We start from the raw sequence: 24,323 nt of genomic DNA, 5'->3' as shown, positions 1-24,323 counted from the left end.
ACAGAGCATGGTAGCTTTGCAAAATTTATTTCAATAATTCTACAAGTTAAACTCAGTTTTATCTTTAAAACATATTCTTCAAACATGAATACAATGAGAGCTAGACACCCTTGCAATTGAAAAGCGCTCCACACCCCACCACAAAAACATAGTCTGTCAAAGCACTTGCGGTTGCATTTCTATTGAAATATAGTCAATAAAGTGTACTCTCCTACAAACGAAACAATGTGCTGAAGCAACAGATTTCACATCAATTCAAATTTGCATATCTGGACATTAAAAAGTCTGATTGCAGTCGGCAATTCAACCCAAAATACAAAGTAGTTCATGTTTATCCTTGCTATCTAACCTTTCAGGCTACGTACTAAGACACTTTGTCCTCATGAGTGAGGCAATTTTATCCACTGGTAGAACATTTGTGGCATCACAGTTGCATTTCTTTTCACTACTGGATATAATTTGTGCACAGTCAAAGGACAACCACCTTCATGAGGCAAAACTGTGCACTACTGCAGTTGCTGTTTATGTACTTCTAGTATGACTACCAAAGCGCTAAATGTTTCGTACACCTTTTTTTAAATGTCACCAGTTATCAACTAGTGCACAGTTTTCCCTCATTGGTAACTTGTAGATGTGTCATTCTTGAGGAAAAACGAGCATAGTAGTATATTGTAGTTGTAGAGTACCTACAAATCTCGTATTTTCAAATATGGTCAAGTTCCTCTTTTTCAAGTTATTTCATCTTATTTTTGTTTTCAGCACACGATGTGACATACTTTTCATCGTTTAAGAGGTCGTCTTTCATGTTCTGGCATAGTAATTAACTAACTGCGAGAAGGGAAAACTCTGAACTCTTCTTCACTCAATGAGAGCTGTGCCACATTTTGTCACTGGATGTCCATATGTTCATTTAAATGTTGTAAGAAATGACTGTGGTTTTGCAACATGTTCGAAGAAGCCTGTTTTGTCAGAAACGGATGGCTGTCACGCTTCCGCGCAGAAAAAAAAAAAGGTCAACCACACACTGTCAAAGTCTTTCTGCAGATTAATTTATCGAGTCGTCAACATGCCTCACTAATGTCTATTACCGTTTTAAACTGTTTGAGAATGTGACCTAAGAGTCATTTGTTGTTGAGAAAATACTGTAGGCTTTTTTTTGTCGGAAAATTTTAATGTGAGTTAATTTTATTTATTAGCATATTCGCTTCGTGATTGACGAGAATTTGAGGGTGGTGGCGTGTCATGAGAGTCAGTAGCTATGGCGTGCAATACTGATTTCAACAATGTGCAACGGTTGATTTTTTTTTTTTACTTTCCCCAAAGAGTGATTTTGGAAACGCGAGGATTCCGCCTGACAAGGACAATATCAAGGATATCAAAGAAATGCTGCAAAATCTCTCCATGAAACGCAAGCTGATGATTACCACGATCAGTATTCGTCATCCAGATCGTCGTCCAGGTCGGAGAAGTCGATAGAAGGTCGGCCATCTCGTTCCCCGTAGATACTCTCCTCGGGAGGATCTGCAGAAATGACAAACCGAAGTCGATGATCTGAGCATTTGCTTGCACGAAAATGTTGAAAACCCTTTGAGCATTTTATTCGATATCCAGCTAAAGGTTACCTTTACAACCAGGACAATGCAGTGCACAGGCAAAATAACCGTGTCTTACATTGTTTATGTTTTCTTCACAGCAAGTGGCACTTAAGGGCTTCTGATAGCACATAGTCCAAAAGCCTCCATTCTACAGAGGGGCAAACGTTTTCAAAGGAAGCGGATGTTGCATCTTGTTAAAGGTCACAAATGTTTTCCAGATCCGGTATTCTCCGCAAGAGTTTTTCAACATGAAAAATGCAAAAAGGAGATTGAATTAATGGCTCAAAGGGATTTCCATACACACGCCTTAGTCACACGTGAGGGAAGAGTAAGTGACATACTTTCAAGGTTGTCCATGTTTTCTGGCAGAATTCTCACCAGGTTAAATGACTGGATGGGAAGAGGGAACAATTGGCTCTTTTCAAAACTAACATTGCTGCAAACATTCAACCGGTGCTTGCGCTTCACACAATAAAGAGCAGTCAACTGCACAAAACATTGAACTCCTGTTACGTTGCAGATTTCGAAAATCATCGTTTGAATTTTAAGTACACAGGCAAGCCCAAATTGGGAATGGTGTGCCTTCACTGCTGGGAAACGAGGTGTAATTGAGAGTGATAAAAGTCATTTCTCCACAAGCATATGCATATATGACCTGTGACATTAATGCTAGAATGTTATTCCATCGACGGTGTTGTGTATCACTTTAGCATTAAGCTAACTGATGCCTGTTTGAGGAAATCAAATTGTTTGGTTCAATGCCTTGGAATTTATTTATACACTGAATTTTCCTTAGACTTTTTAAATTCAAATTCAAGCATGGAGGGCGAGTACCCTTCAACTGTAAGGCAAAAAGCGTCCCACCAAGTGTGTTCTCCAATATATCGTCCCACTTCTTGACGAGAACGCGAGAACAGGCTCTAAGCGACCAAGTATTTTTAACTACGGTATGTTTGCATGTGTTGTATCAGATTGAAATGAATTTCTAGGCATGTGAGGAACACCGGTCAACAAACAGACTTTTTAAATCAAGAATGTAAGTAAACCTTTCTTGATTTTTTTTTATGCGCACATACCAAACCTGACATATTTTTTATGATCAAGTAATACATAGAATATGATTTACGAATATTATTATTTATGACTCATTGGTTAGGTTCAGCAACGAGTGGATTTTGTTTCTGGAATGTCATGGTTATTAATTAGAACAGATGCCGAAATCCGTATTGCACAGGCTTCGAAAGATTAAACTTAAAAACAAAAGTAAACATCAACCCTCTCGATTCTGTCAGTTTTCAAATGTTGAACTGAGGTAACTAGACTGATCAATGTGGCCCTTCTCATAAATGAACAACACCAATCATCATTCAAGGTTGATTTGTGTTACACCTTGGCCACACTGGATAGACATAGCTGACAATGTACGTGCACGTGTACTCACCCCAGCTCCATAGATGGCCCCCAAGGCATTAGCAAACCTCTGTTCAAAAAAACGCAACAGGACCACCAGATAGAGACCACTGCTGATGAAGTCGTCGTATTTAAACTGTGGAGCGAGTCGACACGTCTCAGCACACTGTGCACTTAGGTTGCCAAGAGTGTCTATGCTGCCACATAAGAAAAGCCCCCATCCTTACCTGCGCATGTGTTCTATACAGCTGCTGGAAATCAAAGTTGTCGAGGTTCAAGTGTAACTTCTCTTTGCAGAGTTCACAATCGGTGATGGTTTCCAGGTTCGAGCCTTCAAACACAGAATTGGCAAAAGTGGTCACACACTACTTGAGTGACAAGTTCAGGCGCTTGAGTAACTCAGAAAAAAATACTCCAACACCACAACACCACTTCCACTTAACTCATTCACTGCCAGACGATGTGCAAAAATGTGTCCACTCCAGTGCCAGGGTTTTTGTCATTTTCACTAAAACTGCTGGACCCGCAGAACATTGAGTTTTAGGACTACATAAACATTCAATACAGCGCTAGAAACCTGAGACTCTCTTCTTTCATCAGACAAAATGAGTTAATTTCTAAGTTATATGGGTCTGGAGTTATCATCTCATCTCATCTCATCATGAGTTGATTGAGTTCTTGAGTTAATTTCTAAGTTATATGGGTCTGGAGTTATCTGAACTTGAACTGGGGGCAGCTGTACAAAATACAATACATACATATTGATTCATATACCGCTTTAACAACAGCTGAAGCTGTAACAATCCGCCAAGATGGACAAAAGGCAAATGCTGCCCCCTTGTGGAAGGGAAAAACATTGTCAGATGCCTGGCCAGCGCTTCATCTGCAGCCCCTGCAACAATACATTCGAGAATGGCAGTGAATGAGTTAAACAGCTTGACATAACTCGCAAGTGGAGGAGGAATCATGTCCAAGGTGGCAATACTAAACAGGTGACTGATAATACTGAGCCAATAAATGATGCTCTGCAAAATGGATGAACATCAGTGGAGTAGAAATGAAGGTCATCCAGCAAGCACCACATTGCAGAAGAATCGTCTTCGCATCACAATGCCACACTGGCCAACACACAGTCGCATGTCAAGTGACGAGAGGTAACGGGTGGTGTAACAAAAGTATCATGTTGATTGTCCCATTGCTATTTTATTTTCAAAATGGTGGTATTTTCAAAAACCGTACAGTCCACACAATTTTACGTTTCCCAAACAAAATATTCTGGCTATCTGACTAATGTTCATAAAACGGAGGCTGTGGATTTCTTTGGAACTAAAACCGCAGTGTGGCAGGAAATAAGGAGAAAATGAAATCAACACTACACCAATTAAGGTGACACACCTGACCCACTTTTGGAGCAGAGCCACCTCTTGATGCAATCCTCGTGGACATATTGCAGACTTCCTGTGCATCGGCAAGGTTGAATCAAGGGGTTGGACGCAGATTCCTCTCGCATATGGCAAATCCGGCACAGGTCTCCTTCATCTTCGTCGGACTCTTCCAGCATCAGTCTAACAGAGAACAAGGGCATCATTGCAAGATTCTTGTCGATTGTGAAGACCAACTACAAAACTAACGTTTGGAATGGATCAATTCTTTCAAGGGTTGGGTGATAATGGCGCAAAATCTAATTTTCACAAAAATAACATTTTAAATATATTCTACCTTACCCTTTTGCTTAACCCTTTCACACATCTTGCAACCAGTTACTGAAGTAATTGCAGTTCCCAATATGATTAAAGGCTAAGCAAATGACATAATTCTAAATTAATTTTTTGCTTTGTGTGCTTCTTGCTGCATTTTCTTTCCTGAAAGCAAACAAGCAGTAAAACTTTTTTAACCCTCATATTATGTTGAAAAAAGAATCACAATTATGTTGTGGGTCATTTATACCCCTATATAAAAATCCACACAAAACAGTAAATTAAGCGTTTTGTGTTTCTGAGATGTTATAAACATACTTAAAAAGAGAGACAACATAATTACTATCCCATTGGGAACAGTTTTGAAGAAAAGAAAAAGAAAGGATATCCAGTGCTTTAGTCAACACAAAAACGGAAACGGGTAGATTTCACCCGTAACATAAGGGTTAATGTGAATTTCTCCTATTGCACTAAATTATCTTCGTAGGAGGATCAAAACTATTAAGAGATTGAGCGTTTATTGCATGGCCTTGTTGTCTCTCCAACTCCTACACGGATAGTCCAAAAACATGACAGCTAGTATGACATGTCTCTTTTATCCATGCCACTTGCATGATTGTTTGCAGACTTTCCAGTTTTGTGTTAGAGCTCATCTATTGTTTGTCGGGTGCGTCACGTAGCTGCAAAGACTGAATGACTCGTGCTAATGTTATGAAGCCAAGAATAGTGCAATTCTAAAAGTTGCCTCTCACATTCAGTTGTCAGTCTTGGGGTCCTTGTCCACACAAAAACAATGGCAAAGAGGAACCATAGATCGATATATTAATCATATTGAGTAAAACGGCTGTCAAAACACAGTCACAGAACACCAGAGAGGGACTCCGTATAAGCCGCCGTCTCAGCTGCACCCCCCCCCCCCCAACAAAAACATTTTAGATTCAAATTATACCTCTCCTTAATCATGCGGAGCTTCTCTTGTTTGCTCGCTGCGGCATCCGGCATCCTCTCAGCCCCATCTTGATGTGCAGTGGTTCCGTTTCTGTTTTGGAATGGAGCTCCCCTCGGGCCCGGTGCCAAGCCCACTAAAGTTTCCCTCGTTTGGGGTAACGTGTGTTCTTCTTGCCTGCGAGGTCGGGCAGCCCCATAGCGATTCGAACCCACCGCCCCTTGCTCCTCTTCATCATTGTCCTCTTTGTCATTTTGAGGCGCTCTCCGTTCCAGGTCATCCCATCTTCTCAGCAAATGCTGAGGATGGCTGAGGCCGTCAGTTGAGTGCGCACTCTCATCCTGTGCGTGTCTCCCAAGACGCGAGAGGAGAGAAGGACAGCGACTCCGCAGGGAGGAAGAAAGCCGGGAGTTTCCGCCACCGCTTCCTACTTCAGGCTCTCTGGACACCGGCACCCTGGCTCGAGCTACTGTACAGTCTATATCCTCCCAAATCGGGGCGAGGTCTGATCTTCGCTGCCCGGTTTCGGCGGCATTCGCCTGCCAACTGTGAAAAGCCATCTCCCCATCCTCAGATATCCTGGTACCCTCGTCGCTGTCCAAAGACAGGCTGTCATCATCAAACGAAGGAACGCTGGATGAGCTACTGGAAGAGGGGGAGTCTTGGCTGGAGTGAGATGCGAAGAGGCGGGATAAGAGGTGCCGCGTAGAGGTTCGCCATTGAGGTTCGCCATTTTCATGGGTGGGCCTTTGAGAGAGCCGAGCTTTGGGTCGGCGGGAGGAAGGCTGTTCCTGAAATGAGGCAGAGCTGGATGAGGCCTTCAAAAACCGCGCCGAGGGTCGGTTGTTGTAGTCACGTGGTGTAGAGAAGCGATGGGTGGAGGAGGTGGAGGTCGTGTGACCGCCAGCGGCGGTTTCTCGGTCAGCACTAAATGAGCAAGACAAGTAGGCCGAGTCTTTGGGACGAGCTCCTTGGGCATAAGTGGAAGTCAGGTCTGTGTGATCTGAGGGCAACAAGGATGAGAGCACTTGAATCAACAGACACAAAAAACAAGCCGAGAAGGCTCAGTCAATTCGTAGACAAATCAGCTGCTTAGGAACCCTACCCTTCCCCCCACTAAAGTGCCTTCAATCTGAATATTAATGACACTCTGAATGGAAAAAAAGCGACATCCGTGGTTGTGGCCTGTTGATGCACGACGGTGAGAAGGCACAATTCAAAACAAAGCTCAGTGTCCCAACAATACATGGCCATCAATGCCTTTGCTTATATTTTGAAGTGGCGGTGGGTCAACTGTTTTGACATAGTTGGCCCCACCTATGACCATCACAAACGGGTGCCACCAATATCTAAACAATGCAATGCCAAAATCATGCTCACTGGCTAATTAAAGATGCACAAAAAATATTGGGCTCACAGTAAGAGATGCTCTCATATGATGTCATCTACTCACTGCCTTCATTGGCAAAATAATAATTGGAAGCCAGGAACAGGATGCATGTTTGTTTGCCCCATTTTCACTTAATTTACTGAAAAAAATGGAAACATTTGGATTGAAAGCACATGAATGGCATTGTTCGCCATTAATAGTTAACTTGAGTTAGAAAGGTGGGGGGGGGGGGGGGGGGGTGTGAATTGCGTGAAAACCCAAGGTCTACTGTTGGCAACCACACCGCACCTGTCGAGAATCATAATACAAAATATTGGCATAATGTGCAAATGCAGCACAGATAAGCATAGAGAAGATAGGAAATTGGTTTATTTCCAATGGTGTCATAAATTACTTTGTATCTGGGAGAGATAGAAATAGAAAATTGTGAAAACCTAAAGTGAAGAATCTCAAGCTAATCGCTCCAAAAATGGCCATCGCTTTAAGTACTGGAGTCTTTCATAAATGCATTTTGTTGTTTATTATAGTTAGCTTACTTTTTAGCTGTTGGATTGGATTGATGTGCCTTTATTAGTCTCACAGTGGAGAAATTTATTTCACAGCAGCAAAGTGATGAAAGGAATGAAAGTAGAAAAACAAAATACATGAGCTGCTGGAAAGGCAGCCACTCTCGCGGCGCTGTCTTGAAGTCAAAAGAAGAAAAAAAATACATAAATAATATAACACAATCTTATCTTTAGGACTTTATACTTGAGAGAAACTTTTCACGATATGTTTCAACAATACTTGTTTCAGTCGCGAGTCACCAAAAGAATTCTTCAGCACTAAAGTTTTATAGAATAGTAAATATTCATCTTATTTACTATATGAGGATATACTATATTTGCAATTTTACACTGTTGTACACATGGTTGTGTCGAGACCATTCATTGCGAGACTGAAATAGTTTCAACTATTTATATTCCAATCTTATACATCTATATGAATATATATATATATAAATGAATGACTCTGTGTCTTTGTGTTGTCATATTTGTTATTTTTTTCAATTTTTTTTCCCCAAGATGGTGGCGCGTGAACACGCAGCGGCTCCCCTCTCCCGGCAAATTGGCGTTTTCATGTTTATGTTTGTTAAAGTAATTATAAGTGCCTTGCATGCTGGGTCCGAGAGGACAGTAATTTCATCTGTGCTGTATGTCATGCATATTAGCATATTTGACAATAAAGCTGACTTTGACTTTTTTTGACTATACTCTATATTCCATTTTATTATAGTTTATTTTAAATCAAGAAACTGAGTTTTGATACTTGATTACAAGCTTGAAATGGGGGTTGGGGGCATTATTTTGCTAAGAGGACCCAAAATACCTGGGCCAGCCAAACAAGCTACCTCTGAGCTTTCACAAAAAGTACGTACGCAAAGAAGACGTCAGTTCCTGGATTCTCGTCCTTCGATCACGCAGACCCGACAGTCCTGGCTCATTGGGCGCCTCTGCCTCTCTGCTTGAGAATGGAGTCTTTGAGCAGGAAACTGAAGATCGTGACAGAAAATGGCTCGAACGCCATGACGTATCGCTGTTGCCATGTTTCTCTTTAATACCTGTGAGGTGAGGACACAACGAAGCAAATTCACACCAATGAGTGGACATAGGACAATTTATTCTGGGTTAAAATTTGGATTTTGGACATAATTCACTATCAGGCACTTGGTGAATAGTGGTAAAATTTCATATATTTAAAGAGCGTTACTGAGTATTTAGGTACCTTTGGCATCGTTACATCCATTACTTGAGTAGGTGGATCCTGTAAGTGAGGTGCTGGAAGATTTTGAGGACAGTCTTCTGTTGCTGTTAGTCAGTTTGGCTCGCTTATTGTCTCCATCATCAGAACTGGCCAACAGACTGGGACGGCCAAACCTACACTCCGCATCAGACTGTAGAAACTAGACTAAGTTAAAAAAAACTTTCAGATGGTTTTGACCATCGCTTGACCTCTCCAGGTGGTCACTTGCAGCCCCGCTCTGTCCAGTCTCCCCCCGCCCCATTTTTATTATTGGAGAATACTACTACTTTCTCTAGCAACCTTGTGTTCCTTGGATAACATGGTACTGAATGCAGTGGGCCTAAACTTATGTGACTGTAAAGTGACCTTGAGAGTTTTGAAAGGCGCTTATAAATGAAATATATTATTATTACAGTAAAGTCTCGTTATATCAATATTCTCGGGAGTCGGAAAGAATATCAATATGACCGGACTATCAATATGTCCGATCCTGCACCGAACTGCATTAAAAGGGGGCAATAAATGGGTTGATCTTTGATATGGCATGTAATTTTCTCCTTGAGTTCATGGTTTGCGTATCTAGCATGCTTTTGTACTGTAGTGAAGTGAAAAATAATCTTATGCATTAAATAAAAACGTATTTACACTTTTTAATTGCTATTTCTTTTCTAAAATTCAACCAATGCAAAATCCTCACGTTGTTCTATACACACGAGAGAAAGCACGAACGGCAGCATGTACATACGTACGACAAACAGTGATTATTGCAAGTGATAAAAAGATATCTGAATACAACACAATTAAATACATGTATGCAAAACAAAAACTGCAACGTTTCCATTACTTACGTTTATTAAGTATTCTGCGGCACTACGTCTGTGTAAGCTCTCAGTCGTACAGGAGTGGTCCATCAATGAGAAGGTTTCTTCAGCCGTCATCTGTACAAATTTGAAGGTTTTGGACGTTTCGCCTCCTATCCAAGAGGCTTCGTCAGCGAACTAAAGTCTGACTGGTCGTATTGGCCCTATTTATATATCCCTAATGTCCAGACATGGCGGCGCCGGACACAGCTATGATAGGTCCCTACTCTCAGGTTGGGGGGAGCAGAGGACCACTCCCTGTGGCCCCACTGATTGTTCCTACATTCCTGACTAACGACTGGCCTATTTGCCCCACTCCCACCGCGAATGTTGCCTAACCTGTTTTGCTTAAGCAGGCTATTGTATGAACGATCCAAATTGAACCTCACCCCACCAGACCGTTTTAATGAAGGATTTTGTTGTTTTATAACAGGGGTCGGGAACCTTTTTGACTAAGAGAGCCATAAAAGTAAAATATTTAGAAGTGTTTTTCAGCGAGAGCCGTGACACGTACGCGCGCGCATATACAAACGCTTGCGCACACACGCGCGCGCTTCTTTTACCCCCCTTTCAAACCATCTATGTTCTTTCGCTAAGATTTTAACCTCATTGTCGTCAAATGAGTGGTTGCTAGCTTTTAGGTGCAAATGTACTGCCGATTGAGGCCCACTTGTATTATCCCTGCGATGTTGATATAGTCGCCGCCATGGCTGGACATTAGGGATATATAAATAGGGCCAATACGACCAGTCAGACTTTAGTTCACTGACGAAGCCTCTTGGATAGGAAGCGAAACGTCCGAAACCTTCAAATTTGTACAGATGACGGCTGAAGAAACCTTCTCATCGATATTCTGCGGCACGTCAAACTATTTCGCAATGGAGGATTTGCTTCTTGTTGGATACTGCTCCACAGCCACTATTGCCTTGTACTTCGTTCCAATATCACAATTCTTACGTTTCCCCATGGTTGAAATTGGTGTTGAACAAGTGTATATAAGAAGACTACAGTATGTTTCAGATGCTATTGCAGCAGTAATGAAAGATGTGAGCTCTGCTACACGAAAGCTGATCACGTGACCAACGGTGTTACAGATACAGATTTCGCTAATGGTGGTACTGTATTGAAATCCTTGAGCAAATATTGATTCAGCTCTAGCTACTTTTGTATCGATATAAGCAGACCAAATTGGTTGACAGGGAATGAAAAGGGCATCGTAGTAACAGGATTATCGCAATAACCGGGTATCCTACTAACCGGGCATCGTACTAACCGGAACGAATTACAGTAAAGTCTTGTTATATCGATATTCAAGGGAGTCTGAAAAAATATCGATATAACCAGACTATCGATATATCCGACCCTGTTTGTATGTAATTTTCTCCGTGCGTGCATAGAAATAGTATCGATATAACCGGGACTATCGATATATCCGATGTCGATATAACGAGACTTTACTGTATATCATAAAAGACTAGAAATTTGCCGGGAAATAAAAATAGTATCGTAATAAGCAGTACTATCAATATAACCGATATCAATATAACGAGGCTTTACTGTATTTGCGAAAGCGCGCATATAATAAAGATGGTGCTTTTTAGCACAAGGTTCATAAATTCATCGACGGTTATCTATAAAATTGTAAATATAAAGTAGTTGTAAACCCAGAGGTAAAAAAATGTGTCCTAGATATACTGAATGATTATGAATTGGCAGCATCCAGCGGGCAGTTGTGTCTGGCTCATTTAAAACCAGCGAGCGGGAGTGTGCAGTGGAGTTACTTGCCACATCGCTTCAGTAAACGGCTACTTCTGACATAAAAATCAAATGACCGTGACGTCACGCCCCCCCCTCCACTTGCATCCCAGAACCAAGTTTGATGAGATGCTGAGAAAAAAAGTGCGTAGAAAATGTGGAATGAAAAAGTGTCCACACAGGTTGTTTTGACTGTGACCGGTACGATGGAAAAGAGATCAATTTGTGACCTGCCGTCCAAACACAAGAGCTTGTTGGGGCTTCAGTACCATTTTTGTCCTGCTGCTGACTGATGATTCAGCCCATGGACGGTCGTAAGAGCTGGAGGAAGATGTGACAGACTTCCTGCTGCTGCTGCTACTGCTGCTACTACTGCTGCCACTGCCACGGAAGTCAGAGCTGTTGTAGTCTCTGGAAGAACTCAGCACGTAGGCCCTCTATCAAATGGAATTTTTAAGTTAGTAAACTGGGAACAATTATACACTATTTACTGTTGAGAAGTTGAAATATTGGGCATTTAGACAATTTTGAATTAAATCTTGCATAAACATTTTAAACGGGGGGTACAGTGTCTACAGATGTTATTATTTTAATGGACAAGGCTTTCTGTTTGTGATGAAATGTAGTAAAAGAGATGCCCATTACACGGTAAGATCATAGCATTGTCATCAAATGGTGAGTATTTATTACTGATCTAAATCTTGCCGATGACTATTATCCTTGCTGTCATTGCTTTTTTTATCAAGCAAGATTTGCTTAATCAAGCGGCGGCTTGTTTGTCATTACTTCATCTTCATCTTTATAAAGTTCATCGAGTTGCTTGTTCTGTAGCCACAAGGAGACACAAGCCAGTGTCTTTTTGTGCCGGTCCCAAGCCCGGACAAATACAGAGGGTTGTGTCAGGAAGGCCATCAGACGTAAAAGCTTGGCCAAAACAAACATGTGAATCAAACCTCTGAAGATGGAGGACACTGATTCACTGTGGCGACCCATGAAGGGAAAACCCCAAAGAAAAAGAAGATTCATTTTGCCAGTTGACTGTCATCGCTGGACACCTCTGGAGCGATTGTGCTTTTTTGGATTGGATTGGATTTGTGCTTGTAATGGGGAGCATTTTCACAGTCTCGCTTTGTTCAGCGGCGAGGTCGGTGCTGTTGGACAGTCTGCGTCTGGATGGGTGCATGGCTTGAGGAGCCCGCGATGAGAAGAAAGGAGCGTCACCGCAGAACGCCAATGCGTATGTGGAACTGTCGCGGCTTGGAATTGATGCGGATTTATGAGGGACAGGAGATGTGAGACAATCTATTTTCGTCAAAGGATGCTACAACTTAATGTTTGCTTTCAACATTTAGCTTGTAGCAGATGTGCACATTTCAACATGACTTCCTTGATCCACTGGTGAAAAGGACACTTTGATCCTCTCCTCTGTCATCCAGAACTGCTTCATACAACGAAGTGCTTAAGGTTGGATTGTCTGTGTCTTTTGTGTTGAGTCACAATATTTGTTACTTAGTTTTTTGTTGTTGTTTTGACTTCAAGATTGCGCCGCGAGAGGGGCTGTCTTCACAGCTGGTCCTGCATTTTGGTTTTCTACTTCTTCCTTTCTTATTTCTTACTTTCATCACTTTGCTGCTGTGAAATGTAAATGTCTCCACTGCTTGGCTAATAAAGGCTAATCCAATCCAATTTTTGAAACTGCTATATCCTCACTAGTATCACAGGGGCACTGGAGCTTATCCCAGCTGTCTTCAAGCAGTAGGCAGAGGAGACCCTGAACCCGTTTCCAGCCAATCGCAGGGCACACATGGACCTCCAACAATTAATGCCGACATTTCCACCTATGGATAATTTGGAGTGTTCATTCATGCTGCCATGCATGTTTTTTTGGAATGTGGGAGGAGGCCGAAGGACCCGGAGAAAACATGTACACTCCTTACAGGGAGGCCAGAGCTGGAATTGAATCCGGTACCCGATTATCAAGAAGATTAATTCATCTGATAATCGATTAATTGTTGTGCTTCTAAAAATTACTGTAAAATGTCATTTCGAATTATGTTTTATATTTAGTGTTCATTTTTTCAGTGCATAAAATTAATTTGACTGGAAATTTTTAGAACACCAGCATTGCATCGAATGTCAAATTCCTTCCGGATGAGACATAAACCAGCTTGTTATTGAGCATTTTCACCAAGCTTGGAGTCTTCTGGAAAGAAAACAACATACAGAACACTCGAGCTATCTGTAACACGATCTTGTGAGAAGAGTCTTGACCAATTGCTGGGCTCAAATGTGCATGACAGCTGGCGAAGAATCTAGAATGTTCTATAAAAAGACCCCTGATGAGTCCACTGTTGCTCGATTGATGTGCATGCACAGCCAGACTGTTCTGACTCCTTCAGAACGCAAGGAGAGAACATTGAACCCATCTCAAATGACTGCGAGCACTAATGGAGTTTGACAGCTCAATCTCTAAGAATTTGATTGGAAAGCTGACTTAAGCAAGTTCCAACTGCCTTTGGGGTGAAGCTAGACTGCAAATATATAATTTGATCCATCAATTGACCCATATCTTTCACAATTAAATTTTCATTGGTTTTTGAAACCATCCTCTTCATCTGATGCTCATAGTTCATCATCGGGACAGTAAAATGACACTCAACCTCATCATTCCTTTGAACTTATTTAAATAGGAAAAGGCAGAGAACTAGCCCCTGAAACGTCTTAATCGAGTATTAGGGAGGTGTAAAATGTACAATGATTTTTGATTCATTTCGAAAATTCACCCAAAAGCTGAATATCCCTTATTTTTCATAAACATGGGACATTGAAAATGACTGGTTAGTTTCCAAAATCCTCCTCAATATAATAACGTTATGAACATTGGAGAACTACTAACTGATGATGGTTAAAACCAGTGACCAATTAGTAGATTCAGACTATCTAGAAACTGAAAGAAGTAAAATAACAGTTTTTCAGTCTGAGCTGGTTGGTGGACTTGAAAACAAGATGAATCAGCTAAAGCCTACATCAATGCAGTCATCTATGATTGAGAATTTTGTAGTTCGGCTCCTTGTTGTACACCGCATGTTGTACTGAAACATCACACAGACCATTAAAAAGTTCACCATGAAAGGATCTTGTCCATTTTATAGTTTTGCTGAAATTTCACATGAAAACCAAGAGTACCTTTTGGTCCACATCTGCTTTGTAAGTGGATGATGCCCTCGGAAAGCGGTCATGTTGCGGCAGAGTCTCGCGGCTGTACAACCTGCTGGAGCCAACTGATATGGAGGAGGATGACGCGGACACTCTGGGGCAAAAGGGAAGACGGAGAGACCTGGAGTCCATCCTGGCTCCCTGTTGAGCAGGCAAGGATGTCAAAACACAATTATTGAAAGAGACTAGATGAAAAAAGTCTAGGTGCGGCATTGACTGTCATAACCTGTTCTGGATGACAAAAGAGGCTGCGTCATAAAACCAGTGGGAAAGCACCAGAAAGAAAGATTCAAACATTCTTTCCATCCAGACAAGCCGTTGATTTTAACATTTTTAATTACACCTCAAGTAAAATATTGAAAACAGTTTGCAAGTTTGTTCTTCCTTTTTCATAATTCCATTATACCTTTGTGTACCGTTCTCCCCGTCACTGCCAGCTGGTCTGACTATACAAAGCTGTAAAGGTTAATTCTCACCGCAATGAAGCCTTTACTCGATGACACCTTTCATCTCATCAACAAGGCAGGCTCGTGTGGACAGACGTCCACCTTCACTATGGAAAACCCTTTGAGCACATATTTGCTCACCAGATTGAAAGAAGGCTTCATTAATTTCAAAGGTGTCTGGATTGGTAGGAATTAGTTTGGTATAAAACTGGAAAACACGCCTGGATTGACATATTCCACTTTCACGCCAAGATCATCAACACAGAGCTACGTTTATGTCGGGTCCACAGACACTCAATTTACTGCTTGAGCACAGACACACATTGGACAGTGAAGAGAAGTCAAAGAAAAAGAATGCCATAATGCACAGGAAAAAAAAATTGTATGGGGTTGATCAGAAACAGTGAACAAGGTGTTTACAAAAAGTCCACTTAAGTTTTGTCAAGGCTGAAATGTGCCCAAGTCTGATTTGGGACATGCCACGCAGGGGACATTAAAAACCAACGCCGTACCGAGTATTTTTTACAAGCAAGAAGTGGAAAAAGAGCTGCATTGCCCATGAGAAAATCTCCACCAACAACATCGTGGGCGGCGGCTTGCTCGTCATTACGTTCATAATGCGAAAAGAGTACATGGTCGTCAATTAAGCCACTCAGACACTGGACCAAAGCAGCACTCTGTTTATCATGCATACAAGGTAGGAGGACATACGGTATTAATTATTCCAAAATTGCCTACACATAAGCTGCGAGTGAGCGAGCAAGCAAGCACCATCTGCCTCACTTTCTGATCCACTCCTTCTCCCAAGTGTATTTCGTACCATCAATAGACCATCCAGCGTTTCATCTTTTACATCAAAAGTGGACTCTCACTTGTTAGAATTACTTCTTAGCATTGACGTGAAACGATGTACTTCATTCTTTCAGGGTTAATGTTTGATTCCATTCAGGCGTGTGTGTGTGTGTGTGTGTGTGTGTGTGTGTGTGTGTGTGTGTGTGTGTGTGTGTGTGTGTGTGTGTGTGTGTGTGTGTGTGTGTGTGTGTGTGTGTGTGTGTGTGTGTGTGTGTGTGTGTGTGTGTGTGTGTGTGTGTGTGCATAACATCATGCAATCTATTACAAAATTTACATATCAAGGGACATGTCTAATGAACGTGCCAGCCATTTTCTAAAGTTATTAAATATGGATGAATGTTTCCAAATTGGCTTGAGATAAAATATGAACATTTTATTACCGGTACTTCAAATTGTTTATAGATGTGAAATATCCCTATAAGGTCCATGTACCAATTAGCCATCTCAAAACAGAAAAATCATTACGAGTAGAAAAACAGTGTCATATCAGTCATCTTCCAGTATTTTTCCCAATATTGCATGATATTTGTGTACACTAGTAGGAAATTTTTGTTATATTAGTACACCAAGTACCATATTTTCTGGTGTTTAAGCCTTAATTCTCTTCAAAAGTTGACCCTGTGCCTTATACACAGGTACGCCTTATATGTGAAGTCATATTGAGTCACAACACGTCTCGCAACTACTGTCAGCAGCCACCGATTCCATTTCCCCCTGTAGAAGAAGGTGTGCTTAATCCCAGCCTCTATCGTAGCACCTGATAATGTGGTGTGCCTTATGTTTGGAAAACTGTCATACATTGATGGTGCCCTTATACTCCAGTGCGTCTTAGATATGGAAAAAGTTTTAAAATGAACCGATCACTGGGGGTGCGCCTTATACACAGGAAAATTCAGTACATGTTACTAGTACAGGTGTTTCAAGTGCTCTTCAAGAGCCTTGCGTTTTTGTGTACCGGCACTGATTTTGATTGGGAGGAATTTCGACGCAATTTGATTGTCTATGCCAGACAACCCCGGGGCGCTTGTGCTTTTCGCCTGAAACTGGCAACATTTTCATAACCTGCCTTTGTTCAGTGGAAAGGTCAATACTGTTGAACAGCCTGCGGCTAGATGAATTCATGGCTTGAGGAGCCGACAAGGAGAATAAAGGAGCATCAGCGCAGAGTGCCAATGCGCATGTGAAACTGAGAGTCACGGTTTGGAATTGAAGTGGATTTACATGGGACAGGAGAATATTTTTAGTGGACACTACAACTTCTTGTTGCTTTCAAATTTAGCTTGTTGCCAATGTGTGCACTTTTTCAGCATGGCGTCTTTGACCCACTGGTGAAAAGGACACTTTGATTCACTCCTCTTTCATCAAAAACTTCTGGAAAAGTGGTTAAGATTGCACGACGGTCTGTGTCTGATGTGCTGTGTTGTATTATTTTGTCATTTTATGTTAACTTTTCTTGGCCGGCGCGGGCACCTGCACTGGCTCCTTTTGTTGTCTGTTGTCTGGTTGAGAGAGAAGAAAATTAATCGATACAGCACATTTGACAATAAAGTTGTACTTTATTTCTTTGATTGATTCTCTGAGTGAGGGAATTAAGTGAATCAAATAGCTTTGTTTACTTTAACTTGGGACAAAACATAAAGCATCCCCAGGATGCACCTATCATCTGGACCTCACTTTTCAAATGTCATTGGATTAAAAACCTTAACGCAGTTTTGCAATTCATTTTCCTTTGCGAAAGAGTAGTGTCCATTACAAATGAAAAACACAAATTTAGTGCCACTGAAATTTTTACCTGTTTGAGGTATTCCAGGGACAATAACTAAATGACTTTTGTATGCATAGTTTAACTGTGCAAGGGTAACAGGGTGCCCAGTGTCGTGTTTATGGTATGAAAGAGAATGGCAAATTTACGACAGTCTGATATGTAAAGCAAAAAGAGGGATTGCTTTTATATGGTAGTACACAGACTTGACAAGATCCTTACAGTTTGTATTGTGCTTTATGCTCATTTCGATTCTCAACTGTTTTTACACATGTATGACTGAGTGTGCAATCAGCATTCTCATGTCAACGTTGCAAACAGTGAGAGCCTTCAAATGCAGTTTCATCATCAAAGTCAATTAAATAAAAATATTTGAGCATTAATTCCAAACACTTGACATCCATTTAAAGGTGCGTGTACCAATACAGTACACCCTTTGTGCTAGTAGCACACCTGTGGCATTCAAACGGGACAGCGGTAAAATAAAGCTACTCCTGATTAAAGGAGACTAGGTGAATAACTCGTCTATTTATTGAGCCTGGTATTTTAACTAATGCAACACAGTAGTATCATAAGTTTAGCTGTGTACTTGTAGGTCAAATACGGCATGACAAGTGTTACTTGACATACCGTCAACCCAATTTGAGCATGTGTGTACTGTACTAGTACTACACGCCTTGCCCTCGTCAGCATGTAAGCTTCATAAAATACTGGGTATATTAGATGTTAAATTGTACCATTTTCTGTGCTACTAGTAGCCTCAGTAGCACGCCGATGTCAAATTGTGCAGTTTTAAGATAACCTTTATTAGTCTCACAATGTCTTACTCGTAGAATGTAGGCACCCTCCGACCAAGCCAGCTGTCCGAAAGTTTTAAGACGTTTCCTTTTAACGTAGATCCTGTCAAGATGCCTCAAAACAAACTTAAAACAATTAAAATTGCTCCTTAAATGTCCATCGTACCAATCTCGACGAAATACCATAAATCAAAAAATAATGTGGCCGTTTGTGAACAAGATTGCTTTAAAATGGCAAAAGCTGCAAAAGTTGAAGTAAAGATATGTTGAAAGGACAACTGCTAACAGGGTAGCTTCGAATTGCCATTTACAGCACTGACTCGAGAAAGCCAAAGGTTGGCTTGTTTTATGGTGCAGCAAATAAAATCTCTTCAAATTGCAGCCGCTATCCGTTTATGACCTATTATTAAAAATAAACACGATCATGAACAAAGCGGAAAGCCTCACCTTGAATTTCTCAGCAAAGCAGCTCAGAATGACAACGCCAGTTATAGTTATGATCCCACAGACAGGAAATCACATGGCACGGCATAAATAGCAGATACATCTATGTTGTTATAGATGTGAAATTTACGCCAGTGCAGGGCGTATGTGAAGTACCGCCATATTGAATGTGGTAAACGGTGGGTAAATGGGACCGATATCACCGTCAGTTACATACGTTGGAACAATAATGTTAATTAATTACTTGTCTCTGGCTGTTTTATTCGAATCGTCGACACCTATATCGATTTTCCTTTTCACTTTGGATACATGTGTGACGGGTGTCACAACAGTGACTGTCTTCATCTCCACGATGCTGCCGTATTAATGAAGACGAGACGCGTGGATGTGTCTTTTTATTTCTTTTATTTCTGCAACACAGTATGGCAGAAGGGATGGGTGAAGTCGCATGGGTTTCGTCTTGTGATTAACCTGAATCTCCTCGAGATTGTCCTCAAATGCAAAACATTGTAGATAACAAAACAGAATTAACAACGTGTGATCGTATAGTGGTTATTTACAGAAAAAGAGAATACAACACAAGTTCACTGTTATTTACAAGATGTCCCTGAACGCATCATGGGCGGAGACTCGGCAGAACACGCGGTGCGCTTGTAATGGCTGGCGCGCAGTTCAACCCGCCACGGACACTCACGGGCAAATGAAACACGACACAAGAAACTAAATATTGTTCAATAAAAACGAAATGAAACAATTATTACCTGCAACACAGTATGGCAGAAGGGATGGGTGAAGTCGCATGGGTTTCGTCTTGTGATTAACTGCGATAGAAAAGCGTATATGCTCCTAAGTTCCACTCGACAAAACGTGAAGTAAATAATGACACAAAAAGTAATCTGGACTCGAAATGAATAAGGGAACTAATTAGATAACACTAGACAGTACAAAAGGGGAAACAAAATAAGATATTGTCATGAAAATGCGCGTTAATCAAGACCAACAGAAAATTGCGACTCACCCTGAATCTCCTCGAGATTGTTCTGGAAACTATGGGCGGGACATAGTGCCACACTGTGCGCCGTTGCGTCACTTCCTTCATAATTTAATAACCTAAGTGTACAACTCCGTTACATACACCCCCCTTAAATTATGCAGAAGTGAGGCAACATACACACGGAAGACAACAGAAAGACCAACAGGCACAATAGACAAGGTTATCGGGCAAGGATGTACAAAAATGCTGTCTAATTATGTCACTCATCTGACCAACTACGTCAGGTGACTGGAGTAAGGGATCTGTCGCCGGTGTGTCAGGGTCTGTGTGCTCGTCGGAGATGCACGGTACTGGGTCTGGGAAGGAACTCTGTCCCCACTAACATAAGTGGCCTCAGCTCGCACCTGCCCATTCCCCTCTGTACAAACTACATCACCCTGCATAGCACTACATAACTGTGACAGACTGGAGAAAGGTATCTGTTGCTGGTGTATCAGTTGTCTGTGCGCTCGTCGTAGATGCACTGCACTGGGTCTGGGAAGGAACTCTGTCCCCACTAACATAAGTGGCCTCAGCTTGAACCTGCCCATTCCCCTCTGTACAACCTACACCACTCTGGATTGCACTATACAACTGTTACACGGTTGGGAAGCCTCTACCAACACACTCAAAGGTGTGCTACTTGTTACATGTAAGGAGCTCATTCTTAGACTTAACACACGAAAACACGTACATGAAAAAAAAACACACTAATTGCAAAACAGCAGGTCAGACAATTAACACACTACATGTATTTTCAAAACGGGGGTCGACACACCGTCCACCGAGTGATGGGACTGCACAGCGTGTTCATTGTGCAGCATCGCGGTCCCGGTCCGAAGTGGAGAGTCACTTGTGAATCCGGGTCACGGCACCAATGTGACGGGTGTCACAACAGTGACTGTCTTCATCTCCACGATGCTGCCGTATTAATGAAGACGAGACGCGTGGATGTGTCTTTTTATTTCTTTTATTTCTGCAACACAGTATGGCAGAAGGGATGGGTGAAGTCGCATGGGTTTCGTCTTGTGATTAACCTGAATCTCCTCGAGATTGTCCTCAAATGCAAAACATTGTAGATAACAAAACAGAATTAACAACGTGTGATCGTATAGTGGTTATTTACAGAAAAAGAGAATACAACACAAGTTCACTGTTATTTACAAGATGTCCCTGAACGCATCATGGGCGGAGACTCGGCAGAACACGCGGTGCGCTTGTAATGGCTGGCGCGCAGTTCAACCCGCCACGGACACTCACGGGCAAATGAAACACGACACAAGAAACTAAATATTGTTCAATAAAAACGAAATGAAACAATTATTACCTGCAACACAGTATGGCAGAAGGGATGGGTGAAGTCGCATGGGTTTCGTCTTGTGATTAACTGCGATAGAAAAGCGCATATGCTCCTAAGTTCCACTCGACAAAACGTGAAGTAAATAATGACACAAAAAGTAATCTGGACTCGAAATGAATAAGGGAACTAATTAGATAACACTAGACAGTACAAAAGGGGAAACAAAATAAGATATTGTCATGAAAATGCGCGTTAATCAAGACCAACAGAAAATTGCGACTCACCCTGAATCTCCTCGAGATTGTTCTGGAAACTATGGGCGGGACATAGTGCCACACTGTGCGCCGTTGCGTCACTTCCTTCATAATTTAATAACCTAAGTGTACAACTCCGTTACACATGTAGTATTAATTACCATTATATTAAAACAATACTTTGACTTGATAAAGTTATTTAAAGGACAACCGACGTCACTTTTTTGTTTTTTAACTGACATCAGAAAAACGTTTTATAGCATCTAAAATACCCAAAACACGCAGGCTGATAAATTGCTTATATGGAGCTTGGACGATCTCTTCTGTCTGAAGTTTCAAGAATTACCCAAATCACAGCATTTGTCAAATGATGAACAAATTGAACTCTATGAAGGTAGATTTACACTTAAGCAGTGTCTACCAAATCAACCAAAGAAATGGGGGTTCAAGTTGTTTGTACTGGCAGGTTATGATGGCTACATGTATGACTTGCAAATTTCCCCATTGTGGGACGAATAAAGGTTTTCTGATTCTGATTCATTCCATATAAAGGAAAGATAGATCCAGTCAGTGATTCCAAGGTTCCCAATCTGAAAGTAAACTCAAATTTTGTGCTCCATTTGGCTCAAAACATCCAACCAGGAAAGAATCATCGATTGTACTTGGATAATTGGTTTACATCTATCCCCTTATTGTACCTAATTAGGCACATTATCATATTTTCTTTATTATTGCAAAAAATACTAGTACTAGTAACATATATACTAGTATGCATCAATGACCATGATTTTACAAATTAGGAGGCGTCGGATGTCCTTTCAAAGACAACCGACTCCGGAATACGGACAAGTTGTGTCTATAATTTGTAAAATGGCTTCAAATTACTTTTACTGAGCGTATTTTTATAAGAGTCCACCGCATATAGCTATATTTTACGTTTGAAGACTCGCTCTGAATATTCAGGAAGTCTTGTTTTTGAGTTGGTGACAAGTCGTACGTGACGTTACTAAAGGAACGCCCCTGACCGGAAAAAAGACACATTGAAGCAGTCCTTCCATCACGTCAATGTATTTTGCTGTACATGTTTGGTCTGAAAACCGTGTTGCACTCAAAAGCCGCCAGAAGAGGGCGTCCAAGCTCCATATAAGGAATTTATCAGCCTCTGGAAACGGAGGTGGCCACAGGAGGTCGCCATTTTTGTGCCTCTTTTCTGGTGATCGATTTCCCCCCCAATGTTGCCTCAAAATGGCATGGAATAAATTATTTAATCGATTGCAAACATGTATGCTTTCCTCTTCAGAACTATTTGAATCATATTCATAACTGGATGTGTAACAAGAAAGCATATTCTTTGAATCTGAAGCCATTGTTTGGATTCTCCAGCAATGCAAGACGTATTGGCGTGACGCCACGAACTGGGGGCGGGACTTTCTGAAAATGCTCAATTCGCAGCTCAATTTTTTGGCAGATTTTGGACACTTTAAGTCATTTTTATTGGTGTTTTGCATTTGAATAAAAATATCATACTGCGTGTTTTGGGTATTATAGATGCTATAAAACATTTTTCTGATGTCAGTTAAGAAACAAAAAAGTGACGTCGGTTGTCCTTTAAATCTCCTTTTAGTCGTCAGCGTTTTGATTTGTAATAGTCATGGCTAAAGGTTTTATTCGTATTGAATAGTACTGCTTTGATGTAAGAACATAAATACTTTCACATCAAACTCCCACTTTGACTTGCCACATCATGTGCTGTAATTACTTAACGAGAACATAAAAATATGTTCATTGTACACTACTGCTCGAGGGTATTCTTGTGGTTTATGTGCTTGGTACAACAGAAACTCACATATAGTTGTTTTCTCTTGCGTGCACCGCTGTATTTTATTTGTAACTTAAAGTCATCCAAATTTTAATAAAAAATATAGGATAGCCTCTATATGTAATGTGTAAAGGCTGGAAGATCCGCGTGCAATACCCACGATGGGGGATACTTTCAAAAAAGTATTTAACCAACGGCGCACCATTGCTGAATTTTAATAGACTTGCTGTCTAAACTTTTTTTCAACAAGGTCAAATGGATATAAAATCTACAATCTTCCACTGATTTTTGATCAAATGATATTATCACGATGGTTGAAAAAAAATGCATCCTGGGCTGATGGTTTGCAGAAGCGTGGTCTGGTGAAGAGCAAACACTCAGTTTCAAGGCTGACGTCATTGTGAGCTCGGGAATAATCAACACCAGGAGAGGGCGTTGCAGTTCACACTTTTATCTACCAGTCTCACTTTACCAATTTTAGAAGCTGCTCAGTCTTAAATTTGCGCTCCAGAAGTTGATTGCCAAGAAAGGGGGACGATTAAATCCAGTTTCAACAAGTTTAATTAGATCAATTAGAATAATTGTTTTGAAAAGCGCTGCGGATCCCGTCTTTGCTGTAAATCCTGGATTAGCAGCCTTCATTTGATTTGCATACTCTAACTCCGCTCTAATTTTGCAGGAAACATTGGATTACATCTGCACATTTATTATTACTTTTAATGATAACATTTTGGTGCCGATCAACATATGGGTGATGGCACCGTTATAATTCCCATAGATTCTATGAAAAAAAAATCAGATTAAAATGAATTGAGACATCAAATTGATCTCATAAAACTAAAGAAATCGTTGTCATTAAAAACAGTTTCCCAAAAATGACAACACTTTTCAATGTTCCATATTTTGCCAGACAACATTCCTAAATTAATACAGACCTTTTAAAGATTAACTTCCTCCTTCCTGTT

The 24,323-nt window shown here is 41.0% G+C and overlaps 1 protein-coding gene across 3 annotated transcripts; it reads right to left on the bottom strand.

Annotated features, from left to right (window-relative positions):
- Window positions 1-6: 6 nt before the first annotated feature.
- Window positions 7-19,095, bottom strand: marchf7 (membrane-associated ring finger (C3HC4) 7). 3 transcript variants are annotated; one of them, XM_088992258.1, is made up of 11 exons: window positions 18,539-18,793; window positions 14,622-14,792; window positions 11,705-11,872; window positions 8,803-8,971; window positions 8,456-8,638; window positions 5,652-6,651; window positions 4,401-4,570; window positions 3,233-3,336; window positions 3,037-3,141; window positions 1,937-1,985; window positions 7-1,521 (listed from the first exon to the last, which is right to left on the bottom strand). In XM_088992258.1, exons 1-11 carry the CDS (start codon window positions 18,692-18,694, stop codon window positions 1,430-1,432), a joined length of 2,367 nt encoding a protein of 788 aa, XP_088848384.1. In that variant the 5' UTR covers window positions 18,695-18,793; the 3' UTR covers window positions 7-1,429. The 3 variants fall into 3 exon arrangements, with proteins under 3 accessions (XP_088848384.1, XP_088848385.1, XP_088848383.1); XM_088992259.1 differs by lacking the exons at window positions 1,937-1,985; window positions 18,539-18,793 and adding an exon at window positions 18,956-19,095 and having other exon boundaries at window positions 8,803-8,980; XM_088992257.1 differs by lacking the exon at window positions 1,937-1,985 and having other exon boundaries at window positions 18,539-18,794.
- Window positions 19,096-24,323: the final 5,228 nt, after the last annotated feature.

The sequence above is a fragment of the Hippocampus bargibanti genome, linkage group LG03, assembly GCF_051943395.1.
Source record: "Hippocampus bargibanti isolate YZ-2025 linkage group LG03, ASM5194339v1, whole genome shotgun sequence".
In the NCBI taxonomy this organism is placed as follows: Eukaryota; Metazoa; Chordata; class Actinopteri; order Syngnathiformes; family Syngnathidae; genus Hippocampus; species Hippocampus bargibanti.
The sequence above is the reverse complement of the archived record's forward strand: the minus strand, read 5'-3'. Positions and strand labels throughout refer to the sequence as shown.

What these genes read in the sequence shown, in the direction of transcription:
- marchf7 (XM_088992257.1), bottom strand. Translation starts at nt 18,694, where the DNA reads ATGGTATTTCGTCGAGATTGGTACGATGGACATTTAAGGAGCAATTTT. An exon ending in AGGGTGCCTACATTCTACGA is followed by an intron (nt 14,793 to 18,538) that starts GTAAGACATTGT and finishes CCTGCTCAACAG; the next exon opens with GGAGCCAGGATGGACTCCAG. An exon ending in GGGCCATCTATGGAGCTGGG is followed by an intron (nt 1,522 to 3,036) that starts GTGAGTACACGT and finishes TCATTTCTGCAG; the next exon opens with ATCCTCCCGAGGAGAGTATC.